This window comes from Clavelina lepadiformis, chromosome 4 (assembly GCF_947623445.1).
Source record: "Clavelina lepadiformis chromosome 4, kaClaLepa1.1, whole genome shotgun sequence".
In the NCBI taxonomy this organism is placed as follows: Eukaryota; Metazoa; Chordata; class Ascidiacea; order Aplousobranchia; family Clavelinidae; genus Clavelina; species Clavelina lepadiformis.
This window is the reverse complement of record NC_135243.1, coordinates 10,498,528-10,521,595: the sequence shown is the minus strand read 5'-3', so window position 1 is coordinate 10,521,595 and position 23,068 is coordinate 10,498,528. Positions and strand designations below refer to the sequence as shown.

The window sequence follows — 23,068 nt, the reverse complement described above, 5'->3', positions numbered from 1 at the left end:
GCCCGCAGACAGTTTCCGGTCTTACATGATAATGTGCCCTGCGGCCACATTCTGCCGCAATCCCAGTATTGCGTCATTGAATAAGTCCAAGTTTGCCAACCTTAGAAAGATGGCCATGAATCTACTTGTTCGGTTCGGGTCTACATACATTTGTGAGCAAACATTTTCGACCATGAACATTAATAAAACAAAGCTGCGTTCCAATCTATTCAGGAATCCGGCCCGCCAAGTACTTCATTTTCTCATATCAGGCCCGCCGACCGAAGAAGTTGCCCGCCCCTACTTTAAACCAAGCCTCAGTTGTTATATCGCTATATTCAGACAATCAGAGAGAGACGCCGTTATTTACGTCATGATACATATTTTTATAGTAATGATTAAAATGTAACATATTCTACGTCACCGAGATTCTTTACCACAAGTACCATCTAATTTCGTACATTCATACGTACTACAAACACTTAAAAAGCAGTTTACTCTACTGCACGGATACGTGTTATAGTTAAACGGGACAACTCTTTTAAATATCATATTTCCATCTAGCCAGAGAACACACAATTGCTTATTAAAACGCCAATCATGTAAGTTATTACAATTAACTATTACAATCGCCATACTACGTTGAAAGCAAGCCTCTTATACTGGCTACAGATCCCTCGAAATATGGTATTGGAGCAGCTCTGATGCAAGAACATGACAGCGTAGAACGACTGATGGCCCACGCTTCCAAAATACTGACTTAAAACGCAAAAAAGATATTCGCAGAATGAAAGGTAGCGCTGTCAAATTATTTACGGGATAAGCAAGATTCATCAGTTCTTACTTGGTAGAAAATTTATCTTAGTCACAGATCACAAACCGCTGGTGTCAATTTTATCACCCACAAAGAAGCTATCTGTGTCGACTGTACAGCTATTACAACGGTGGGCTATCACACTGATGGCGTTCCAGTACGAAATTCAGTACAAGCCGACGTCAAAACATGATGACTCAGATGAACTTTCCAGGTTACCAGTCGGATTTGACCCGTCGTTTGATCGAATCGAGCAACAGGAAAATGCCGAAATTTCCTACGCTGTAGAAGAGGCATTCGATGGGTTACCACTAACGTCAAAACAAATCCTAGTACACACTTTGCGAGATCCAGCGTTTAAGACGATTACTGCTTAGCCTTAGAGCAAACTGGTTGACCGAAGGAATCTCCGACAGATGAGTTGGCTCCATATTGGAACCACAGGGACTCAATCTGGATGGCGAAAGGTATTCTGCTACTACAACAATAATATCATGCATTAACAATATTTACAATACAATAGTCAATCCTAATGAAATTCCCTGCAATGCAGAACTACATTTGGACAATGCAGTTCAAGAGAATAATAATATATTGGATATGTTATTTGAACCCGATGGGGAAAAACATATGGACAAGTTAGCAGGACCGAAACTCGAAATGAATATGTGTGTATTTAATGCAAACTGGAGTAGGACCGGTAAAACAAAATTTTGTAAAAACTTTTGTAAAAATTAACAAAAAAGGAACAAAACAGATGCACAAGCAAATCATATGTTATGGTTCATGATGCTATACACAAAGTGGCAAACAAAGGATCAAATTTTGGGGACAAGTAAACATTTTTGAGTTTGGTTTTAGTTTAGTCGATAGTGTATTGAAAAAAAAATGTCAAAAAGTTTATGTAGGATTCATTTTACGGCGTTGTAATTAAGATTACGCAGTAAATCGTAAATTTTCACTAAGGCCGCGTTACGGTAATAATGCCAGCATCAACGACCGAACTGCAAAACAAACTAATAACTTAATAACGCACCCACAAAAAAAAGTCAAAAAGAACATTAAAGAGCGTTCGACAGAAATAGAACTAACTAAATGCCAACTTATACCTTAGAAAGTGCAACGAAATTTTACATGACGCTTTTTATCTTTAGTTCATTTTGTTTCAAGCGTTTTTATTAATATATCAGTTCTACCCACGTGTAAGCTATTTGTCGTTACGTGCAATTTTATAGATATGGGTAAAAAAGTTTTACAGCTGGTATGATATTGTTGCATGTTGTTTATGTTTATATGGAATAGAATGTGGTTTAAGTTTGCTGATATGTTTGTAGAACAGGCCCCGTGTTTATTTTGCCATTGAATTTCACTCACACAGCCATAATTTCTAGCAAGATACGTAAAACGCTTCACTAATGATAAGATTTATGCCTCGCTTTTTAGATCCTTTGCTATGATTATAAGTAAGATCAGCCTACCATTGCCGTTGGACGAGAAAGCCGATGGTATTGTTGTGCACCGTTTTATTCAACAGTTTCAAGTAAGCCAAAAGAAACGAAGCATTTTGTAGAAATTATGATTGTTCTGAGAGGACTTTAACGTTGAGCATTATACGCGACCTTATGAGTAATTATGTCAGTAGCGACTGGCGGTTAAAACAGTAGCCCATGCAAGAAACTTCGCGGGATGATACAATTCTTTTCTAACAAGGAACTATTAATTATTATTTATTAAATCAAAACGTGGTTTGGTAGTTTGTTTGTGCTACCTATAACATCATAATGACAAGAGGGTTGCTGCGGGTAAATGTGTTCTAGGGCATTGGCAGTTCACAAATGTTCGTCATATTTTCATCGATACACCGAAGCACATTCAAGGCCTTGAAATGAAACGTTAATACCATAATGGAGACTTTATGGAGGTTTACGGAAATCCAATCCAATATATGTACGAACGGTCGATACACTGCAGATTGACAGCTGTTCCGTTGATCCATATGACATTTCCTGAATAATTAATATTTGCTTAGGACGCAGTCAATCATTTCGAAGTTTGAATCTGAATAATTGATAAGCGTCCTTTTACGTATACAAAAAATAAGCAGAATTTGTTGTGAAAGCACGCGTTGATCGTACAGAAACAAAGTGCTCATATCAATCGGATCATCATGATAAATGCGACAACATCATAAAATAGATCCATGGATGTTTTATTCAAAAAGCAAAAGGCTATAGATGTAACTTTGTCATTAGTCATATGATTTCGTTAAAATAAATCAATTACATTATACATTGCAACAATCAAACTAAAAGTTATCCTGTAGTCACGTTCTTGAAGACATACTTGTGATCAATAATTTGCTATCCTTTTATCGTGGTTTTTGACAAGCGTAAAAGGATCGCTTGACTACATACAACAGCAGTCTTATACGTAGCTATTGACCTTTTCTGTAGGTGGCATAACGTCTTTCTGTCCAGAAAACGGCGATATTGGAAGAGTGTTATTGAATTCTTAGATGTTTTACAACATACATTGAAAATTTCTCAATTCCACGTAAAAGGCCATAACTGTGTGATAAACTCTGCTTGAGTGTAGCAAGCAACATTGCATAAGCTGAAGTCATCATTCCAAGTTAAAGAAAATCAGAAAAAACAAAATGTTTCTGTCATATATGATTCAATACTGACAGGCGCTTTCTTTATTTTGATTCTGCTGAAATTTCGAAGCTTCTTTGTTGCTCTTGGTTTTCCTACTCTCAAGACATTAGTCAGGCCTACACATGTTAGCATCATTTCATCCTTACCAGATGTGTCCCGGTAAAAGTAATGCTGTTTAAGATTGTGAATAAAAACGATTGAGCGCATTCTTATCTTACGCTTATCAGTGCGTTGTCACAAGGTTATGAAAGTTTAGATATTATATATCAGTTGAAATAAAACCTTTAGTGGCGACCTACTTTAGTACAAAAAAGTACCAAGTAGAGATTTACCGTGTATACATCATGCGTGTAAAATGGCACTTGAGTACTCTCAAATCGAATTGAGCAGCAATTTTGCGAGCTACTGCAAGCAAAACGTTATGGAATACGTTTGGCGTTTGTGTGATGCAAAAATATCAAAGATTGGTTGGATACTACACTTTCTTCCAGCTCGTTATTTTTGCATAATTGAAGTTTATCCTTTAAGCTGCCTAACTAAATCTGATTGTGGCAAGCAGTTGATATAGTTGATGATTGCATGATGCTCACAGCAGGTTGAAGGAGTCAAAAAAAAGACGTCCAGGTTGCTTTTGACATGTTTTCACACATGCCGGTGTCTTCGTGCATTTGGTTAAGAGAAGTTCCATTAAAAGCACTTCTCACTTCCCAGCAACAGTGTAAGTACATTTCCCAAGCTCTAAAAATGGAAGATGTTTTTACATAATACATTGTGTAGTACTAAATATTTAAAAATACCTTTATGGTTCCTGTTAATTACTTTAAATTAAATTATATTGACTTCCCTAGCGAGAAAAAACTAAATGAGATAAGAAAACTATTACAATAAAAAAAACTTCTACAAATATTTCAAACAATTTTTAAACTTTAGTCAATCTTTAAGGTGGAAAATTGGGTCCAATACCAATACTCAGAACCTTTTGTCATAGTATAGTATTCTATAATAGGTTTACAGGATATGCAAACAATAAAAATATTACCTACAATATCCTTCGGAATAAGTTAAGTTCGTTGTGGAGCTTATGTTGATATATGACTGGAGAGAGGTAACGTCTTCCACATATTTGTCTGCGCATGCTAGCGTCCTTACAAGATATTCGTCGTAAGTTATGAACAAATCAGTTGATACCAAAATATAATCCATACCTTCATTAAGACAAGATTTGTAAATAAATTTTAAGTATTCTTTGTTTCCGCATCTTAAAGTATGTGTAATGAGTCGATCATTTTTTTAAAACCTCACATATGTGCACTCGAGACAGGAAAAATTTTCGTATTGATCGTTTTTAATTTGCTAGAAGCAGAATGGCAAAATAGGAATCAAATTTTTCCAATCGATTCTCAATTCGTTTCAACGACGTTCAGAATAACGTACAATGAAGTAACCGCATATTTACATCTTTTTACAAGAATGCGCTCCGTACAATCTCATAAAAATTGACATAGTTAATTTTGAAAACAAAATTTACACAACAGCTAAAAAGTGTGGACATTCAAAGGCAATACAGAAACCAAAGATAACTTTGCAAACGGTTATAGTCCGGGAGCCTAGATGGGCTACCGTACCTAGAGCTGCCTTTTTCGAGACCTTTTTCAGTAAAGCGTAACTTTGAATTTACCTCAAACTTGCATTGCATTATCTTTCCAATATTCACCAACACATTTTGTTATACATGCAATGTAAGCCTAGAAGTGTTGTTTCTGAAATCTATTGGGTCAGTATTCAATTTGTGTATACACAGTATATATACAGATTACAGTATTAAACACGAAACTCAATTACAGCATTGCCTAAACTAAATGGTTGTTTTGGTTGCACGTCAAAGGCTTGTGATGTGATGTGCTAAATCAAAACTCAGCTTTATACTTATCCGTTGCTATGTTTAAAATACATTCTTTTTACTTGATTACTATTTCACTATTTCTTTCTTTGCCTTATTTAGTGTTGCATGTGATTGACAATAATAACGTAACGGAGCTGTCGTTTCGAACGCTTTATATAAACTACGTTATTAATTATTATTCAACCTACTTCTGGGTATATTTTATGCACACAAAACATCGAATACTACCTTTTTGTCTGTCTGCAGAACTGTACAAACGTAATTGAAATGCGTGCAATATTCTGCACAATTAAGGCAGTCGACTCGCATTGCCGTTTCACGAAACAAAGCAATAGCAGAAAATAACGTTTGTAATGTGACACAATAATCGTCCTTTATTGACTATTACTACGACCATTAATTGAGTACAGTATGGAAAGCATGGTAGCGACACCGCTAAACTGTAAAAGTGATACCACACTACACAAAGCCCACGAAGAATATCGCTTTCGCGTCTCTTGCAAAAGTACGTCACACACTACGTCGATAAAGTTACGATACACAATTAAGTTTGGGAAAATCTTTCTCAGAAAATATGTCCGATTTATAACGACTATAGTAAATAATCTTTAATTACATTTTATCTGCCTTTTATTTAAACCAAGAATAAACGGAAAATTGCTTTATCAAAACGGACGATTTTTTCTGCGAAATATCTACTGTCTGCCGTCAAAAAAGAAACGCAAATTTTGCGCAACTGAAACTCATTACTATGTAATTACTTTTGATATAAAACTGTTTTGCCAATAAACAACAATGATACAGTATTACCATAAAACAACGCGTGCGGTATAGTGTAGGAAAAATTATGTAATTACTAACGGTCATGTGGCAAAATTACGTAATTAGACTTTGAGTTACGTGCAACACCAGTTATTCCATTTTTAGTAGATGATTAAGTGGTTCCGTTAGAATAGTTTTGTAGCTTAGTAATAGTGACTATTTAAGCAGACTGCATATTTTGTGGAGCCCGTAAAAAGAAGGCATTTAAAGTTAAAGATACCAGGATTATGCAAGCTTTAGTACAGTTTCAAAGTGATGGTTGGAAATCAAGTTTTGGTATGGTAAATTGCTCACTCGAATCAAGGTTTTAATTTGTTTCCCTGTGAACCTAAGTTCCATAGAAAGTGCATGAGTGACATTTTTAAAACTGTACGTTGCTCTCATATGATGATTGTTATATTCCAGAGAGTAAGGTGCGTGGGTAATGTTGGAAGGGAGTTAAAAACGCTATAGGCAAAGTATGTATACACAATGGTAAGTTTTATCTTGCAGGTTGCTTATTTAAAGAAGATACCTATGCATTTTTTGTAATTTGGTATGATTTATGTTATTGCATTTACATGATTTCAGTAAATTAAAACATCCATATAAGTTATTCCTAAATTTTATAATGTGCATATTTATAGGCATATGTAATTTTAAATGTAATAATTGTAAACTAAAAAAAATTACATTTAAAAACTATAGCTATGTTAGTAGATATTGAAAAGGCAATAGTAGGCATACAAATTTGGAGTAAATTCAAAGTGGCGCTTTACCGAAAAATAATTCGAAAAAGATAACTTTAGGTATGGCGCAAAAAGGCATAACGGGTATGAGTTATTTTACTGTTACCGGTCTTAAATATGTTTGGAACATTCCATAGAATAAAAATATATAACGGCATTTTGTTGTGATGGGGTTGCACGGTAGCCTGTCTAGGCTCCCGGACTATTATTGTTTTGGAAGTCTACATTGTTTTTTTTTCTACAGAGACAAATGTCATATTGTTGAAACAAATAACAATCAATAAACATGTACTCACTGTATAACAGCGCAAAGGTTGTACCAACAAGAAATATAATCACGAAGGAAGGAGCAAATGTAGACCATTTTGAGGAAATGCGTGGTCGATCATTAATCATAATCCCGACTCCGAGTAAGACCTGAATGAATGAATTAAGTTGATAACTATAAGCAGAGGCATAAGAATATTGATAATATTAAGTCTGGACTTAAGTTTTTGTATTCCGTTAAAAATACTGTATACTGTATAGCATCTATATAGCGAATCTGGCACGCACGTTTGACGCTGCTCAAGGCATAAATATTCAATATAACGTTCTAAACGTTTCATCAGCACACTAATAAACCAGCCTTCTGGTAACTTTATTGTTTTCAACAAATATAGATAACCACTATAATAAAATGTTGTGGCGTCGCTATTGAATTTCGTATTTACCCGTTTGGTTGCTCTGAGCCAAATTATTACACATGGCGATAAAGTTATAACATATCCCATTATTTAAACTAAGCCCTATACGTTTGTTTGGTATACAACAGACAATACAACTTCGCGTAACATTTTTAACGTTAAGTTGGCTGTTATACCATCAAGAAAAGAATCATTGTTGCCAACCAAAAATCTCTTATATAAACTCAATTTCAGCAATAGAATTTTGAAGGACAGTCGGAGTATATAGGCGATGTCCCGTTAAATAAACAAAGTTTAAGCGGATACCAAACACTAAACAAACAAATAAAAATACTGCTTATAACAATCAATAAGTACAAACAAGCTTGCTGTTGGTTTTAAAACAAAAAAGGAAGATTGCAAGAAGTAGATCATATCAACTAAAATATAGATAGATAATTTTTATTCGGTCTTCAAAACATTATATGATTAAGTAAAATCCTGAAATATATCTCTCAACTTAATTAGCAATCAAACGTATGACAAAGTATGACAACAAACCCCAAGTCGCTAAAAGATTTTTCATGCTCTTCCACAGAAAGACTATCTATGCTGCAGGTAACGTTTTCTGGTAATCTGAAGTGTTTATTGTAAACTTAGCTCAACTACTATTCGTTCAATTTGATTCAAATTTTAAGCCGGTATTTATCATCCCAGATTAAACTTCAACAGTGCGCATGTTGACCTATTCTTTTGATCTTTGCACAAAAGTGATGATTATGGCCTTAAAATTGTCCTCGTCCTGCCTTCCAGCCTTTTAAAAAACTATCACAGTTACCCAAGTAGCGTATACTGTTTGGAAATACTGCACAGAAATACTATACGGTGTGTACAGTATCATAGTACAATAACCATAGTCTATACTCTATATGATGAATGGATGGCCATACATGACTAAAAGTTTAGCAAAGCAAATCACTTCTACTTTAATTAAATTTCTGCTGAATATAGTAGAAAACTCGCCTGTAAGATTAGATTTGGAAAGGCTGGAAGAGCTTTTTTGCAAGGTTTCAAGTTTGGTTCAATAGTGAATAGACAGTAGATTTAAACAAACAGTAGATTTATAACTTAAGTTATGATCCTGTAAGTATAAACTTTGCTGAAGCTGCAAATCATTTTAATGTAATCTTTTATTCAAAAGCTTCATATATAACGTGTAGCGTGAGCATAATTAACGACTGTCTTGTCACGTTTTTAGAACATTATAACCAATAGTAAGCAAATAACGCGACGTTGTTACGGTACTGGAATATTTATCTTTGGACTGGAACAATGTAAACCTTGCTGGAAAACGTTTTTGAGTAGGCCTACCTGCGCCATTTTTAATGTCCAGTTCTATTTTGCATGACATAACTCAAAAGTATTCCTACTCTTTGTTAACTAAATATACTAACCTGGGCTGCAACTCTTTTCAGATATCTCGAACGTTGGAGTTGCTATATCTCTCTCGCGTTCTAACGTTTATTCGCTAAGATTGAAAGTCTCTTGACGTACAAAAACATTCATAACTTAAACAACCTGTGTCATCCAATGAAGCAGTAACAAGCAAAGCAAAACAACCTCAAGACCAAACAGACATTTAGTATCATATTAAAAGTGGATATTATAAAGAATAGCTATCCAAAATGTCAAAGCATGTCAACAGGTCTACTTGTAACGCCTCACTACAGCTGAAAACGCGCGCTCCATATTATACGCTGTCTGCTAAATGTTCACAAAATGTGTTGGAAAAGAGGTTAAAGGTCATATAGCGAGTAGTCGACAAATTTCTTATTCCTGTTTGAACCTAGCATGACTTGAAATTAATTTACCATGACAGTGCACAACCTTTCTCTTGACGTATTTGCTCATCTTTTTCCATCAATTGCATTACCAACTACTGGCGAAATAAAGGTTGTGATCATTTCCTTATGTTTTATATTTTGGATTGCATTTGCAAGGCTTACATAAACACGGGCGTAAAGTCTCTATTGTAGTATGAGGCACCTACTTAGTATAGTTTTCAATGTACATATCACACATTTCATGTGCTAAAAGCTAACATTTTTTCGAAAATTCGACGGGTGTTAAGTTACCGGTTCTTAATTTCTTATTTAATTGTAGCGTAAGTTGCTTACTGCTTTAACTTAAACTTGTTGTTAACTTGTTACCTGTTATAAAATTAATGATACAAATCCATATAACTCAAATTGATAATTAATTAACTTTAGTTTGGGTAGAGATAAAGTTGACTGTAAGTACCAAGTATAGTTCTAATGTGATAACTAATGCAAAAACGGCTCAAAGTGATAACATAATTATTAGCAAAAAACACGATTAGTTTTGGACTAGCATAACGGCATGCATTGTTAAAGGAGGAAACAAAAATGAATGGACAACACGATACATTTGAGAAAAAAGCAATTAAGTGTTTTAATCACTATAAAATACAGTAGATAATAAAAAAGTAAGATATGAGATGACACTTTGCAGTTCATCAAAAAATATTGAAAAGTTGAAAAATATTAAAGGGGAACTGAAATCATTTTCTACCCATTTTATGATAAAGGATTAACATACGCTGATTCCGAAAATATAAACAAAATTTCTTTATCTTTTGTCATTAACGAGTTATTGGCAAAACCGATTTCAAAAAACTTTGCAGAGAGCGAACGATGTGACGTCACTAAGATTGTTGGTGTTCGATAATAATGGTTCAAGCGCATATCAGATCAATAGATAGTTGCTGTTGCCAGACTCGTTTCTTCGAATTTATTGGTGGTTTTATAGTCTTTTTTATATTTTTTCGATAACGAATGATTGACTAATTCTATGTTGCGTTTTTAATTAAATAAATGTTACCTGTGTCACGTTTTGTTATCCTCACTCTTAGATTTACAAGCACATCTTTTATTTAAAAACGGTTTAGTCAAGTTTCGTTGACCCAGCTCATTTCAGGAGCTCCAATATAAAACTGACCGTGCGACTACCTGTCGGACACAAATCGGACAAAGATACATGTGCTTAATTAAGCACGAAAAAGCGTAATCGGCCGCAAGGGTGACACGCAATAAATATATGGCAAAAACAAGTGTAACACCTGTATGTGCATTGTGTAGCCTTAGGTCGAAGTAGTTACTAACAAAATTTAACATTAAGTGCATTTTTTCATAACTTAATTTGTTACCTTGAAGAACACATGCTGCTTGAAAACATTCCGTCGTTCCTTAAATTAGGTTTACCTTTTCGAAGGCCGAGGAATTCTACCCATGGTTACGTTCAAATTGCGAAAACATTTAAAGAAGTTAAAAAATCATTGCAATCAGAACTTGGATTCACTTAATCTCAGTAGATTTACCCTAGAAAAACAGAATATAAAGTGGCACTCTGTATACGGTTATTCTGTATATTGTTCTGTATATTTAATTCTCCTACACGAGCTACAAATGAAAGTTAACCCTAAAGAGTGCCACCTTATATTTTGTTTTTATGATTTACTATGTAGCTTAGCCTACTTGGTTAACAGGGTTCAGCCACCAGAAGCTTTGTAGATTTACAATGCAAGCATGTAATGCAAGCCAAAGTGCCGCGACATTACAGAGGAAGGTTGTTTTGGATGACCAAAGTAATTTCTCTTGTTACCATTTTGAAAAACTAAGTATTTTAAAGGATTCGCAGCTAAATTCACGAGCCTTTACTATATATTCAGTTTACTGCAGAAATTATCGTTCAGTATTACCGAGATCGAGATAAGACGTAGTTAGAATTTAACAATTGTTTTTTGCAAATAGGCCTACTATACATTACACTCTTAAAACTTCATTCTAGAGAATGGCAAAAAAGTCCTGATACTTTTTTTGTTGTCGTAACTCACATGCGAGTCTCTAGTAAGTGCAAACATTGAGCGGAAAACATGAAACGGTATAATTGTCTGTGTACAAATTCATGCTAGATGTACCTGTAGAGGATTAAAAACTTTGTCGAACGTATACGGAAATAGCACAATAAGAACAAACGAAAACATGAATATTCAGACTTGAACTACGAATGCTTTGGTGTTGATTTCCTGCTAATTTGCGACTTCTTAGATGATGTGCTCGCTCGGCTGGTCGATCTTTGCTCCACGTCACCTGCTGATAGATAACACATAAAACGTTTAAGTGACTAAACGCAATTGAAATGAAGATACTTATGATATGAAATAAGAACTATAACAAAGCTTCAGAAATGGATTTAAAGGAAAAGGCATAGGTGATCGGGGCACTATAGATAACAGTTTTCTCAAAGGACGTCTCTGCAGTTTTTTTTATAAAACATACTTTTAAAAAATCAGTTAAGGAAATACGCTAAAGTTTTTAACGACTCTTCCAGAGATTTTTGACGTTTGTTTGGTTTATGCATTATTGAAATAGCGTTTGTGTGTCAATGTTGGGTAAACAGTAACGCTTATTATGGTTTAACGTCACTCGGACACTGAGTTTTCAGCAACTACAGAATAAAGCTTAATAAACAAAAGCATTGACAATGACAAGCTTACCAGTAATATTACTTGTAAACCAAAATTTTAATTAATGGTTTGTTAATTGGTAAACTACGTTCTTGGTTATCTTTAGACAATTCTGCTTAGGGATTTTATTGCGCTCTGGAGGTACATGATCTGCTGTGATAAACTTTCTGACTGAAAAAAGATTACTGCAGTTGCACTTTATTACGCTGACATATAAAAAAAATTGAAATTTGAGCCCTTGTGCCCTTCGCACAGGCACAGTTGTCGTGAATATTATGGCTCCCTCTACACACTGTCCGCAAATAACGTAGCATTTTTGCACTGTAGTCATCAAACGGAAATCATCGATTCTATCAACAGATCTGTTTGTATGCATTTATTACCGCAGTGTGGGGCTGATTTACCATAATCAATTTTCCATGCCATCCTAAATATTAAACTTGTCTGCCCTTCACTGTGAAGTGATTTCCTGAATCCGACTCGGTTACGGAATTTAGATTATCATGTCACGTTCAGGTGATGTGCGAAAAGCTACACTGAGAATTTGTTATTAAAGAAAACACTGAAAAAATGTTAAACGCTAACACTGTTCAGCATTAACCTTTGGACTCGTGTTCTTCCCAAAATTGTTCAACTTGGTCGCGAATGCTGCGATTGTCTTCTCGCCATTCCTTCTGCCATTTTCGCAACTCTGCAACTTCAGGATGTATTCGTGCCTGTAAGATCAGTTTATGAAAAATGAAGCAAACGCGTAAACAATGATTTGACCTTGAAATAAATATACTAATCCATTTCATTGATAAAACATGTAATTTAAGTGGTTTCAGCAAAAAGCATTGAAACTTGAAAGTTGCCACGCCCACGACAGGTTCCAATACATACGGTATAGACTATAGAGCTAGAACAAATACAATATTGTTGTAACCTAATTTTATGAAAAATTAACTTAATCATGGCAACGTACCAAATGCCCGCGATAGTAAGACTGTATCTTGAGTGCTGCTTCATCTTCGCTCCATTGTAGCGATAACGGCAAGGGTTTACGGGGACTGTTTGAGCCAAATAACACAATCGTATCACAAGTCGCAACACTTGTAGTATATACAGACTAATTATGATTCCCAGTGAGCACAGAAAAACACTTTCAGTAATGTGTCATTGTTATACTTCTCATTCTAAGCAGTAGAACAACACAACATTGATATAATTATGACACATTTATTGAAAGCATTATGAAAATACTATATTGCATATCTAACTAACTCATTATCAAACTCACTAATCTTTAAACATACTTTACAGAGAGACAATCTTTTACAAAGGGAATTTCACTCAATCTCACAGATTCTCGATCAGTCAATGTTTTTCCTTTGTTGTTTCTATATGGTTGATGACAAGAAACCAAAATGAAACAGATAATTTATATTTTTACAAACTAAAACTACAAATTTTGATGTTTATACTGTAAAGTGCATTATGAAAAAGCTAAAACCTTGAAATGACAGCTACAGATCAAAAATTTTTAACATACTTGTACAGGTATTCTGTAAGAAAGTCACATCCATTAAACCGAAACTTTTTTCTCTGTAAACGCAAATTATAAAATTACATCCAATATTTTATACAAATATATCTCACAGTTAGAAGCTTGCATAATATAAGGGAAGTTTGAAAATGGAACAATATTGTTTTGAGATCTGTTCTTCATTTTATATTCTTAAAAAATATTGTTTTCAAACTGTTAAATATTTCTAAAAGTGTGGGCACATTCCTATTTTAGACATCAAATGTTTTTTATAAACTTGTTGATCCCTAATGTTTGGTTGTGAACCATCACATTGCCTAATAGAAATCACAAATAAAACCTATATCCTTTTTGTTATACAAAGAACAAACTTAATAAAAAATTTAACCTTACATCAAAACATTTTTCCTGCCTTGCTTGCTTGAGCATTGCAATCATGGCTGGCATAAGAGTGGGAAATATATAAGCTTCTAGATATTCCTGTGGAGTACCTAGTAGAACAAAAATTAGTATAATCTAGTACAAAAGAAAAACAGGCGTGGCTAAGTGTTTAAATGATAGGTGAACCAGTTTTTCCAAACACAATTTCAGAGTATATGGAATGGATTATGGAACAGTTATATATAGTATGAAACTACCATTTTCAAGTTTTCATTTTGCACATTTTTAACTCAAGACAAATAAATCTGCTTTCATGGGAAACATGAAAGCAACCTATGTCTTGTAGGTCGGATATGATACTATACAGTCTAAATCCACATTTAAAAAAATATATAATATCTATGTGGTCGGCAAAACACTACGCCACATATAGTCACATTGTCGTATTATAGCGAGATCTTTATTGTCAATTGCAATAGTTTCATAACATAAGATTGCTAGCTTTCTTAGCAATCTCATGTTATTATATACGGCTACATTTTTCATAATGCTGAGCAGTGAGCGTATCCACATTGATAAAAAGTGACATATTGATATAGATGGTCTGCAGTAGTAGAAAAATCTATCCACTGCGGACATAAGTAAACCTCCTGTGACTTTATTATCACTACCTTCTTTTTTCTGTTGCAGTTGCAATATGTTAAAAATGCTAAAACAACTGAATTTCCAATATTTGTATACCAACTATGAAAATTAATTATTCATACAAGTTTTAGGGTCTGGTGGTGGACTTGGTGGTGGGGTTGGAGGAGGCTTTGGTCTTGCAAGTAAAGTAAGCCCCACTGCAGCTGGATGTCCTATGGCAGCATCAAATTCATCTGTGACACTCGCATCTGAAAAAAAATTGTCAATTGATTAATTATTATCACTGCTCAACAAAAACAATTTTTTTTCCAGTGTTGGAAATGTTTCAACAGTTTTAGGGTATGTTTAGGGCACTGAAGCCGAAGATGCCATTGGTCTTACCGAATTGGCTCTACTTTTTGAGATATTGATGTTTTAATATTTTTATGGACCTTATGGAGTTTAATAAATTCACAATACTGTAATAAAGTTGGTATAAAACTACTTCAGGAACAGGATAAACCTCATTTTGATCAGAAAACTATACACCTTATCGTATTTTATCACCTAGATGTTGTTATAACAACAACAGACACTTTCCAGACTAAAAGATCTTTTACAGCATGATACAAGAAAGGTTGATAAACTTTCCATTCCAAAGTCTTATACTGTGGATCATACAGTGCTCAGTGGCAGAAATACTGTAGGTGAAGTGCTTCACAAACGTTTAATAACTTAGCTAAGTCAGTTTACAAATCCTAATCTGCTATAGTGTAATATCAGCAAGAATCCTGATTCATTTTGTTACATCTGTAGTGAACATACAAAGCAAAAGCAAAGTGAAAACATCACAAAATTTGTCAAGCAAGTGTTCTTTCATACTTCAAGGATAACTTTGGTGACCAAGGTTTTGCATACATTGGGCTGCCCACTCATAGTAAAGTTAACAGGTTTTAATCGTAACAAGAAAAAGGGGGAGTATCCTGGCTTGGCATCAGTGAGGTGACTAGTGTTGCACTCCAAAGGCATTCCTGGTCCTGTCTTGGCGTCACTGCCAAACCTTTAAAAATCAAACACTGAAGAACCACATAAGAGGTAATGTAGAGATGTAGTTGCAGCAATCATGACAATAGTTTTTCAACGTCTATACGATTTACTCAAGGAGAACTTAATCAAATATCACTGCAATTTTTTCCCTGGTTTGAGAACTGAAAAAATTTTACCATAAATTTTTGATGGCCCATCATTCTCAAACCTAAGATAGGCTGAAATTTCACCAGAAATACGATCGATACTAAGCTTACTGCCATAAAATATTCTTGTGAAACCACAAAGTGGAAAACTACATTGGATTAGCACATTGTACGCTTAACAACTTTCAAGAACTGGGGAGAAAATATGAGCATCAAAGTGCATTTGATCCACAGTCGCTTAGGTAGATTTCCTGAAAATCTGGGTGATTTATCTTGCAAAGAGAAAGGTGAGAGGTTTCACCAGGATATAAAGGCCACGGAAGAAAGGTAGCTAGGAAGATGGGAGACCAACACATGATGGCAGGTTACTGCTGGAGCCTCAAATGTGGTTGTCCTGATGTCCGCTATAGAAGAAAATCGTACAAGCAGTTATTTATAAAGAACAAATTTTATCATGTTCTGCCCTTTTCTGTGCTACTTTCCATTTACTTTTCACTGATCTTTGTAATGTGAGTGGTGCTTCTTTATAATAGGTTTAGGCAAATTTACTGTTGCTGAGCCACCTCAACTCAACAACAAGCACTTCCGGGCCACAACAAGAGTGTTTTGTGGGCTGAATGTGACCTACATGTGGCGATATCGCAACATAGGTTTCATGGTTTCGACATAATTTGGCCGACATAATGAAACAAAAGCATGTCAAAAAGCCCTTTGAGTTCTGTACATCATGATAAATTTAAAAAATACAAATCGGCAATTTTTTCCATTTTTCGCCATTTCTGAACCAACGATTTGAAAATATCTCAAAAAATAGAGCCAATTGGTAAAAACAACCTTATTTTCAGATTCAGCACCTCAAACATACCACAAAATCGATGAAACATCTCCGGTACAAAAAATTGTGTTGACCAGTGTTATGCTTCCTGAAGGATGTACAGACGAAATCGGTTAATCGCATACCGTTAAATGCAGATATCATTTTACTGCATACAAATCTGAAGTCCCGAATCAAATCCTGTCTAACATTACGTAAAAACATCAGTTAATTGCATACCGCTTATAGGAACATGTTTGATTATCGCTTAATGTTTATGACTCAATTGCTGCTTTCATTCGATTAATTGCATTTTTTCATGAGTAAAGTGCTCCACTGAAAAACATTTGTAGGTCATGTCTTTTGTGATGCAATAACTTAGTTTGAAATTCGTAGCTGGTTATCTTCTGCAGGAACTTTTACATTGTTGCAAATCTTTATGCTGCACATTGTGGTCAACCAAATCTGGAAGATTTCTACATGCACATTTGCTACAACTACAAGGTAGGTCTTCCACTACAGTTATGCATTGCATTATGTTTGTCTCTTTTCTAACTTCATTGGTGAAAAGACAATGCAATACTTAGTAGCAACACAAGTAGCTGAGACACATTATGTGATGAAAGAAGGTGATTGCATTCTCGCAGAGGCATTCTTTATATCAAAGCATTATTTCCGAAACAAAGTCGAAATAACAGACAAGAGAGACATTTTAAATCATCATAAGTAAACCATAACGTAAAGGACATTAAATCATTCATTAAATTATTAAATCATTCATTAATACATTCATTAAATCAAACAAACTTTTAACGAGTAATTCATGTTTGATTTCTTTGATTTTGTTGTTTTAACCATGTAATGGCATGCGCGCTGTATCGACCAGTGAGACATAAAATATTTTGATCAAAGTTAAAGTCTGGCGTATATTAGCCTTCACCTGTTTTTGGGCTAGATACTTTTGGTTTGAAAGGCTCATATCCCGGTATATACAGAACATATCGGTAACAAATCATAGTAGTGAAGTTTGTGTAGGTTTGTTAGATTGTAGTTTTATGGTATGCAACCGACTACTCACGATAGTGAGTAGTCGGTATTTATCATATAATCTTTGTATATATCAGATAATCGCATAAAATTTCTTACAAAATGGATATGCAATTAACTGATTTTGTATGTACATATCAACAAAAATTGAAGTTAATAAATAGTGTCACCTATAGAACTACGATGAACCATTTTTCCATATACAACTGGTGTGTGTCTTCTAGCTGAAAACTGAGTTACATCAGTCGCTATTGATGAAGCATCGTCAAAATCTCTGTCCTCAAAATCAGCATGTTCTGCAGCAAATTCTGCAAAATGGATCATAATATATAAAATAAAAACTTATAAGAAACACTTCAAAGGTAATATACTAGCTGGCAGCCCTGCTAATGCTCACATTATGCAGTGATAGTGCGGCTCACATTTGGACTCAAATTATAGAGAAAATCAACTGTTTATTGTTGGTTTGTCTTTTGACTATGTTCGAGAAGACATTAAACATAGCCATTTTAGCATTTTGCAGTAATAAGTGTCGCGCAAACAATAATATGCATGTAAAAACCATAACACACTGCAATGATTTTACTGCATCACTTTAAATTTTATGCGAGTTGATGTGCAATGCAGTAGAACCCACTAAATATATCTATGGTTAATATAACCAAACGCTTATTATATCCAAATTGCTTGGGACAGAATTTTCCTGTGCATTCCCTATTATAAAAATCCAGGTTAAAACGTCGAACCACTGCTTAATACCTTCAAATCCCCATGCAGGCAAATTGTCCTTTATTGTGTTCAAATAATGGCCCATTATGAACAAAAATCTAAATGAACAAGTTGTATGGATAAAGGACTATTTATTGTGAAGAAATAATAACTGATTATTATGAACAAATATATCAAGCAGACTGTTTTAGAACATCAGTTAATGCAGTTTGTCATTGCAGCTAAAGCAGTCTTCTTATTGTAGCGAAAGTGTCTTGCTTGTTCTAGCCTATGTGTTGAATAAATACAACACAATACAGTGATTGCATTTTGAACTCCTAAGGGTTTGCATCTTACAATACCAGACCATACAGAAAAAACGCTTATGACATCCAAAATCGACTGGTTCTAAGGTGGATGCATTAACCAAATTCTACTGTAGTAATTTAATTGTAAATATGTTTGCAAAGAAATTTATTAACTTTGTTATATGTCAAAAATAAATCATGTGCTATTCATTCCATACTTTCTTTCGTCAACTGTCAACCTAGTTTCATACCAAGATTTCGGATGTGGGTTATGCAAGAGGGTGGTTCCATAAACTTAATGGACAGTTGTCAGCTAGCTTCCCAGTTTGTCAAGTGGAAGGGGGTTAAGATCGTCTTTTCTGTGGTCCGTTTGAGACTCCATGTATAAAAGAAATTTGATAGGCTTTCCATGCCCCTAGATAGAATTTCTTCCACTTTTTCCCAGCACTTGTTTGGGTGTACTGGTAGTGCTAGGTCGTTCAGATAACCATATTGCTACAATGCATTAGTGGGCAGATCATGAACCTTGTGGCAAGCCATTCTTGAGCTGGTGAAGGTGGTTGAATATGAAACAATATGAAACTCTTCTCAATGTTGATGGTAATTTTGAGCATTTGTTGGAAAGTGGAGTACCCTTGCTTAAAGCCTGTTTGTTCTTTATTTGTTGGGGGTCCACTACAGCATCAAGTTAAGCTAGTAGAGGTCTTTCTAGGTTTGTCTTTCTTATAAGGTACATACAGTAGGGAGATGGGCTGATAGCTATTCGAACTGTCCATAGGTTTGTTTGGCTTGGTAATAGCCACAACAGTTGCCCTGTGCCAAATTTTTCGAACAACTATGTGAAGGAAACCACGCATTGAATAGAAACCATGCATCCAAACCCGATATTTTGCGCCGTAACGCTCCAGGAACTCTGTTTGAACATTGTCGGGTCCTTGTGCTTTCCCGCACTTTATTTATTTGATGGCGGTCGAGAGATCTGAGCTAGGGTAAAAGATGTTGACAGGTGGCCATGCTCCTTATTTGCCCTTCTGAACCGACCATTCGCTACCAGTTTCTTTGCATTGGAGTTGGCCGAGAGTAGGCATTGCCTTGGATGAGAACGGAGCCGATTGAGACAGTTGAAAGTTCTCCATGATTTCCTGCTCGACTGCGTAAAGTCAATTCCTCGGACAGTCTCTCCAAATCACTCGTGATGATTTTTTGAATCATTTTTTTTTAATTCTTAATTTTAATCTTGAACTGTGGAAAGTCTTTGCATGCCTTTAACTCAGAAAACATTCATCGCCACTTAAACCCGAGTTAACATATATATCTATGTGCATTTTTCCAATAAATGCATTTTTAATTGATTTTTTGCATGTGATCTTACTCGAGTTTGGAACTGTTCATCAAGATCAGTTATCAAGAGATCTGCCTTGTCAAAAGGCAGCTTATCACGGTAATGCCCTTGTAACAACACAATAGGGTGCATTCCGTGCGACGCATACGCTAAAAGTCAATTTGTTGTATATAACGAGAAGGTAGAATATTGCTGTGCCAAATCTGCAATCACTCTAAAAAGAAGAAGACACTTTCACCCAAAAAACAGAAAAACGTAAGAGGAAAGTGAATTTGCCACGATTTCATTACTTTGTGCCAAGGGACGTGATTTGCTCCTGGTCAAACGAAGTTTATGTCGCTTGACTGTAGGTCATGCTAAGGACCTTCTCAATAACTCACACAGCACCCTGGGTTTTTGGGTGAGAAACCCCCCGCACAATCAAGATGAAATAATAGCCATTATATGCACAATTAAGTTTTATCCCTTTCGCACTTAGCAAACTTTTTAATCTGGCATGCATGCCCGAGGCTCACCAACTTGCTAAAATTTTACACATTCACGCGAATTTACAACTTTAGGACAAATCAGGCAAAGTTGTTGATTTAAATACCAAATTAAAATAAATAAACAAAGAATTGTGGCTTCAGTGTATGCCATCACGTCAAAATTTGTGTCTATGCATGCATGATTTTTTGTCGCAGACTTCCATTATTTTTTAGTCGGGATTCTACTGAGCCAATTAAATATTGTTTGTAATATTATCACGCATTTTATACCAATACTTAAATCACTTGAAGATTAAGTTACATAACCTTGCTTAACTCCTGTGTATTGCATTAAAAATGAAAAAAAATATTCTAAATAATTTAAGAAAACTTAACTTATTAGTTATAACTAGGGCCCGCAAAAGTCAATAAAGTCAAAAATTTTTAAGGACCTCGTCTGACCATGAATCAAAGAATAAAGTTGTTTTCAGCACCTAGGGGATTGTTTCTAAGAAGTTTATAGGTCAAAATAAAGTCAAAAATTACAATAAAGTCAAAATTTTCAATACAGTCAAAATTTGTCAAATTATGGCTTTTTACAAACTTTTTGTGTTTCTTGAGAGTAATTCTTGTAAAAATCCTCGTGGAAGCATTGTAAATCAGGAACTGCGACACAATTAAACCATATTAACCCATAAAAGCAGGAAATAAGTCACAATGCCCACTTGGATCAGCAGTAACTTTTATCGCAAATTGTCCATTGTTTATTCATTGTTACGTATTTAAATAATTCTTATAAAACACTTCCTCTTCATAAACGTGGTATTTTCGAAGATCAACAGTTTGGATTTTAGGAATAGCCTACTGACATTCTGTAATACAAAAATGCCTAAGCAAGCTAAATCGTCTTCAGCAAAAGTTAGACAGATTTGTCGAGATTTTTCTGATGAATTTAATGCAACTCCCGGGGGTGATTTAAGGTGCAATTTTTGCGAGGTTATAGTGAAGTGCGATAAAAAGTATTTTGTTGAAAGCCACAGGAAAAGTAAACGCCATCAAGTTGGATTGGAGCAACAACAAGCATTCCCTGTTTAATTTGCTGTTTATTAGAATTTACCATGCGGAGAAAATCGAGGCAAAGTGCCCTTTTCACAAGGACAAAATAACACAAGCTACCTAAATCTATCGCCAAAAAACACGACGCACTTTTTATAATCCATAAAACACCTTGACTTTTCGACAAAATATTACGTTTGGGTAACTGGAGGAAGAAATGTGGCCTCTACAAATAAGCAATTTCGTTAGGTCAAAATAAAAATGGCCCTAGTTATAACAATGTATTGGATAAGTTCTTCTTTAATTTGATTTACAGAGTGACTATTTCACTATAAGTAGGTTATGCAGCCCATAGTTAAACACAGGTGGTTAGATTAGGAGAATATAGGTATGCAAAAATTCGATTAAAACTATTTAGGGTTTAATTGAAGTTAGACTTAGATTAGAAAAATAGCATTAAACATACAATTTTTTTCCAGTAAAATTGTGATAGCCTTTAAAAAGGCTAATACTCGGAAATCATATTCTATCATTTGTTTTTAATAGACATCTCTGAAACGATAAAGTGCACAATTCATGGTGTAAGCATTGCATTTGTAATTAGTATGATACCCTATTGTACCGTGTATGCAGAGATGAACAGTTGGTAACGATACTTGTAAGAAATATCCTGATTGTTCCGGTATTCGGTAGTTTCGAAGAAGTAACCCGGTTACAGTACTGTTTGTACAGCGGATCCTGTTGCAAGTGCGATTTTTACCGAGTTATTATGACCCGGCTAAAGGTTATTTGAGATCAAAAAAATGTGAACTCACTCCTTGCAACTTTATTAGACATTTGTAAATTTAAAAAGAACAAAAAACACAAAAATTGGGAGGTTTAACTAAAATGAAATCTTGACAAACGTACTTCTAAAAACTTTTAAGTAGCCCAATCACTTTAGAAGTACCAAGTACCGGGACTAGGCTATTTACCCATTTCATAAAAAAATTAATTCGGTACAGGGATTCGGTACTTTGTTGTATAAGGATCCGGTATCGCTACTGAAAAAGTACCGCTGTCGGTTAGAGAGACGCGAGGCGCTCAGTTTGAAGACAGTAATTCGGTACTGTCCTCCTTTGCGTGTATGTATAATGGTTGAACAAACGGATCGGGCGTGGGTTCACTGTCCAGGTAACAGAAACTGTTACCGTTAGGCTAAATATATCCAAATAAATAAGTACCTGCACAGATTTGTTCCCAAAGAGATTTAACTTTCTTTTCACCATAAACTTTTCCAGGATTCTCCATAACTTCACACAATCAAACTGTGCAAAGACCAGTGCAACACTTAGCCCAACAGTTATTCTTAACCAACTACTTGTTTCGGATTTCGATGGCGTTTTTGTTGTTTTGGTTACCAGCTGCCCATGCGTGGCACATAAACATCATAAAATGTAATCGTACTACAAATACTATGGCGAGGTTCTTTAATTAGGTCGTTATATGC

General features: G+C 34.9%; 2 protein-coding genes and 1 long non-coding RNA gene across 6 annotated transcripts; 1 reads left to right on the top strand and 2 right to left on the bottom strand.

The window, feature by feature from the left end:
• Positions 1–2,504: 2,504 nt before the first annotated feature.
• Positions 2,505–9,205, bottom strand: LOC143451452 (uncharacterized). Of its 3 annotated transcripts, none has more exons than XM_076952026.1 (4): positions 9,023–9,205; positions 7,200–7,320; positions 4,490–4,655; positions 2,505–4,188 (listed from the first exon to the last, which is right to left on the bottom strand). In XM_076952026.1, the coding sequence occupies exons 2-4, from the start codon at positions 7,297–7,299 to the stop codon at positions 4,056–4,058; spliced, it is 399 nt and encodes a 132-aa protein (XP_076808141.1). In that variant the 5' UTR covers positions 7,300–7,320; positions 9,023–9,205; the 3' UTR covers positions 2,505–4,055. The 3 variants fall into 3 exon arrangements, with proteins under 3 accessions (XP_076808141.1, XP_076808142.1, XP_076808140.1); XM_076952027.1 differs by lacking the exon at positions 9,023–9,205 and adding an exon at positions 8,130–8,542; XM_076952025.1 differs by lacking the exon at positions 9,023–9,205 and having other exon boundaries at positions 7,200–8,539.
• LOC143451454 (uncharacterized) lies at positions 6,362–9,539 on the top strand. Its single transcript, XR_013114852.1, has 2 exons — positions 6,362–6,963; positions 7,148–9,539. It is a non-coding gene; the product is annotated as an uncharacterized LOC143451454 (long non-coding RNA).
• Positions 9,540–11,450: 1,911 nt separating this feature from the next.
• Positions 11,451–22,977, bottom strand: LOC143451451 (IQ domain-containing protein K-like). Of its 2 annotated transcripts, none has more exons than XM_076952024.1 (9): positions 22,803–22,977; positions 17,869–18,006; positions 14,788–14,913; positions 14,033–14,130; positions 13,646–13,698; positions 13,410–13,493; positions 13,079–13,163; positions 12,716–12,830; positions 11,451–11,737 (listed from the first exon to the last, which is right to left on the bottom strand). In XM_076952024.1, exons 1-9 carry the CDS (start codon positions 22,867–22,869, stop codon positions 11,649–11,651), a joined length of 855 nt encoding a protein of 284 aa, XP_076808139.1. In that variant the 5' UTR covers positions 22,870–22,977; the 3' UTR covers positions 11,451–11,648. The 2 variants fall into 2 exon arrangements, with proteins under 2 accessions (XP_076808139.1, XP_076808138.1); XM_076952023.1 differs by having other exon boundaries at positions 11,451–11,740; positions 22,803–22,967.
• Positions 22,978–23,068: the final 91 nt, after the last annotated feature.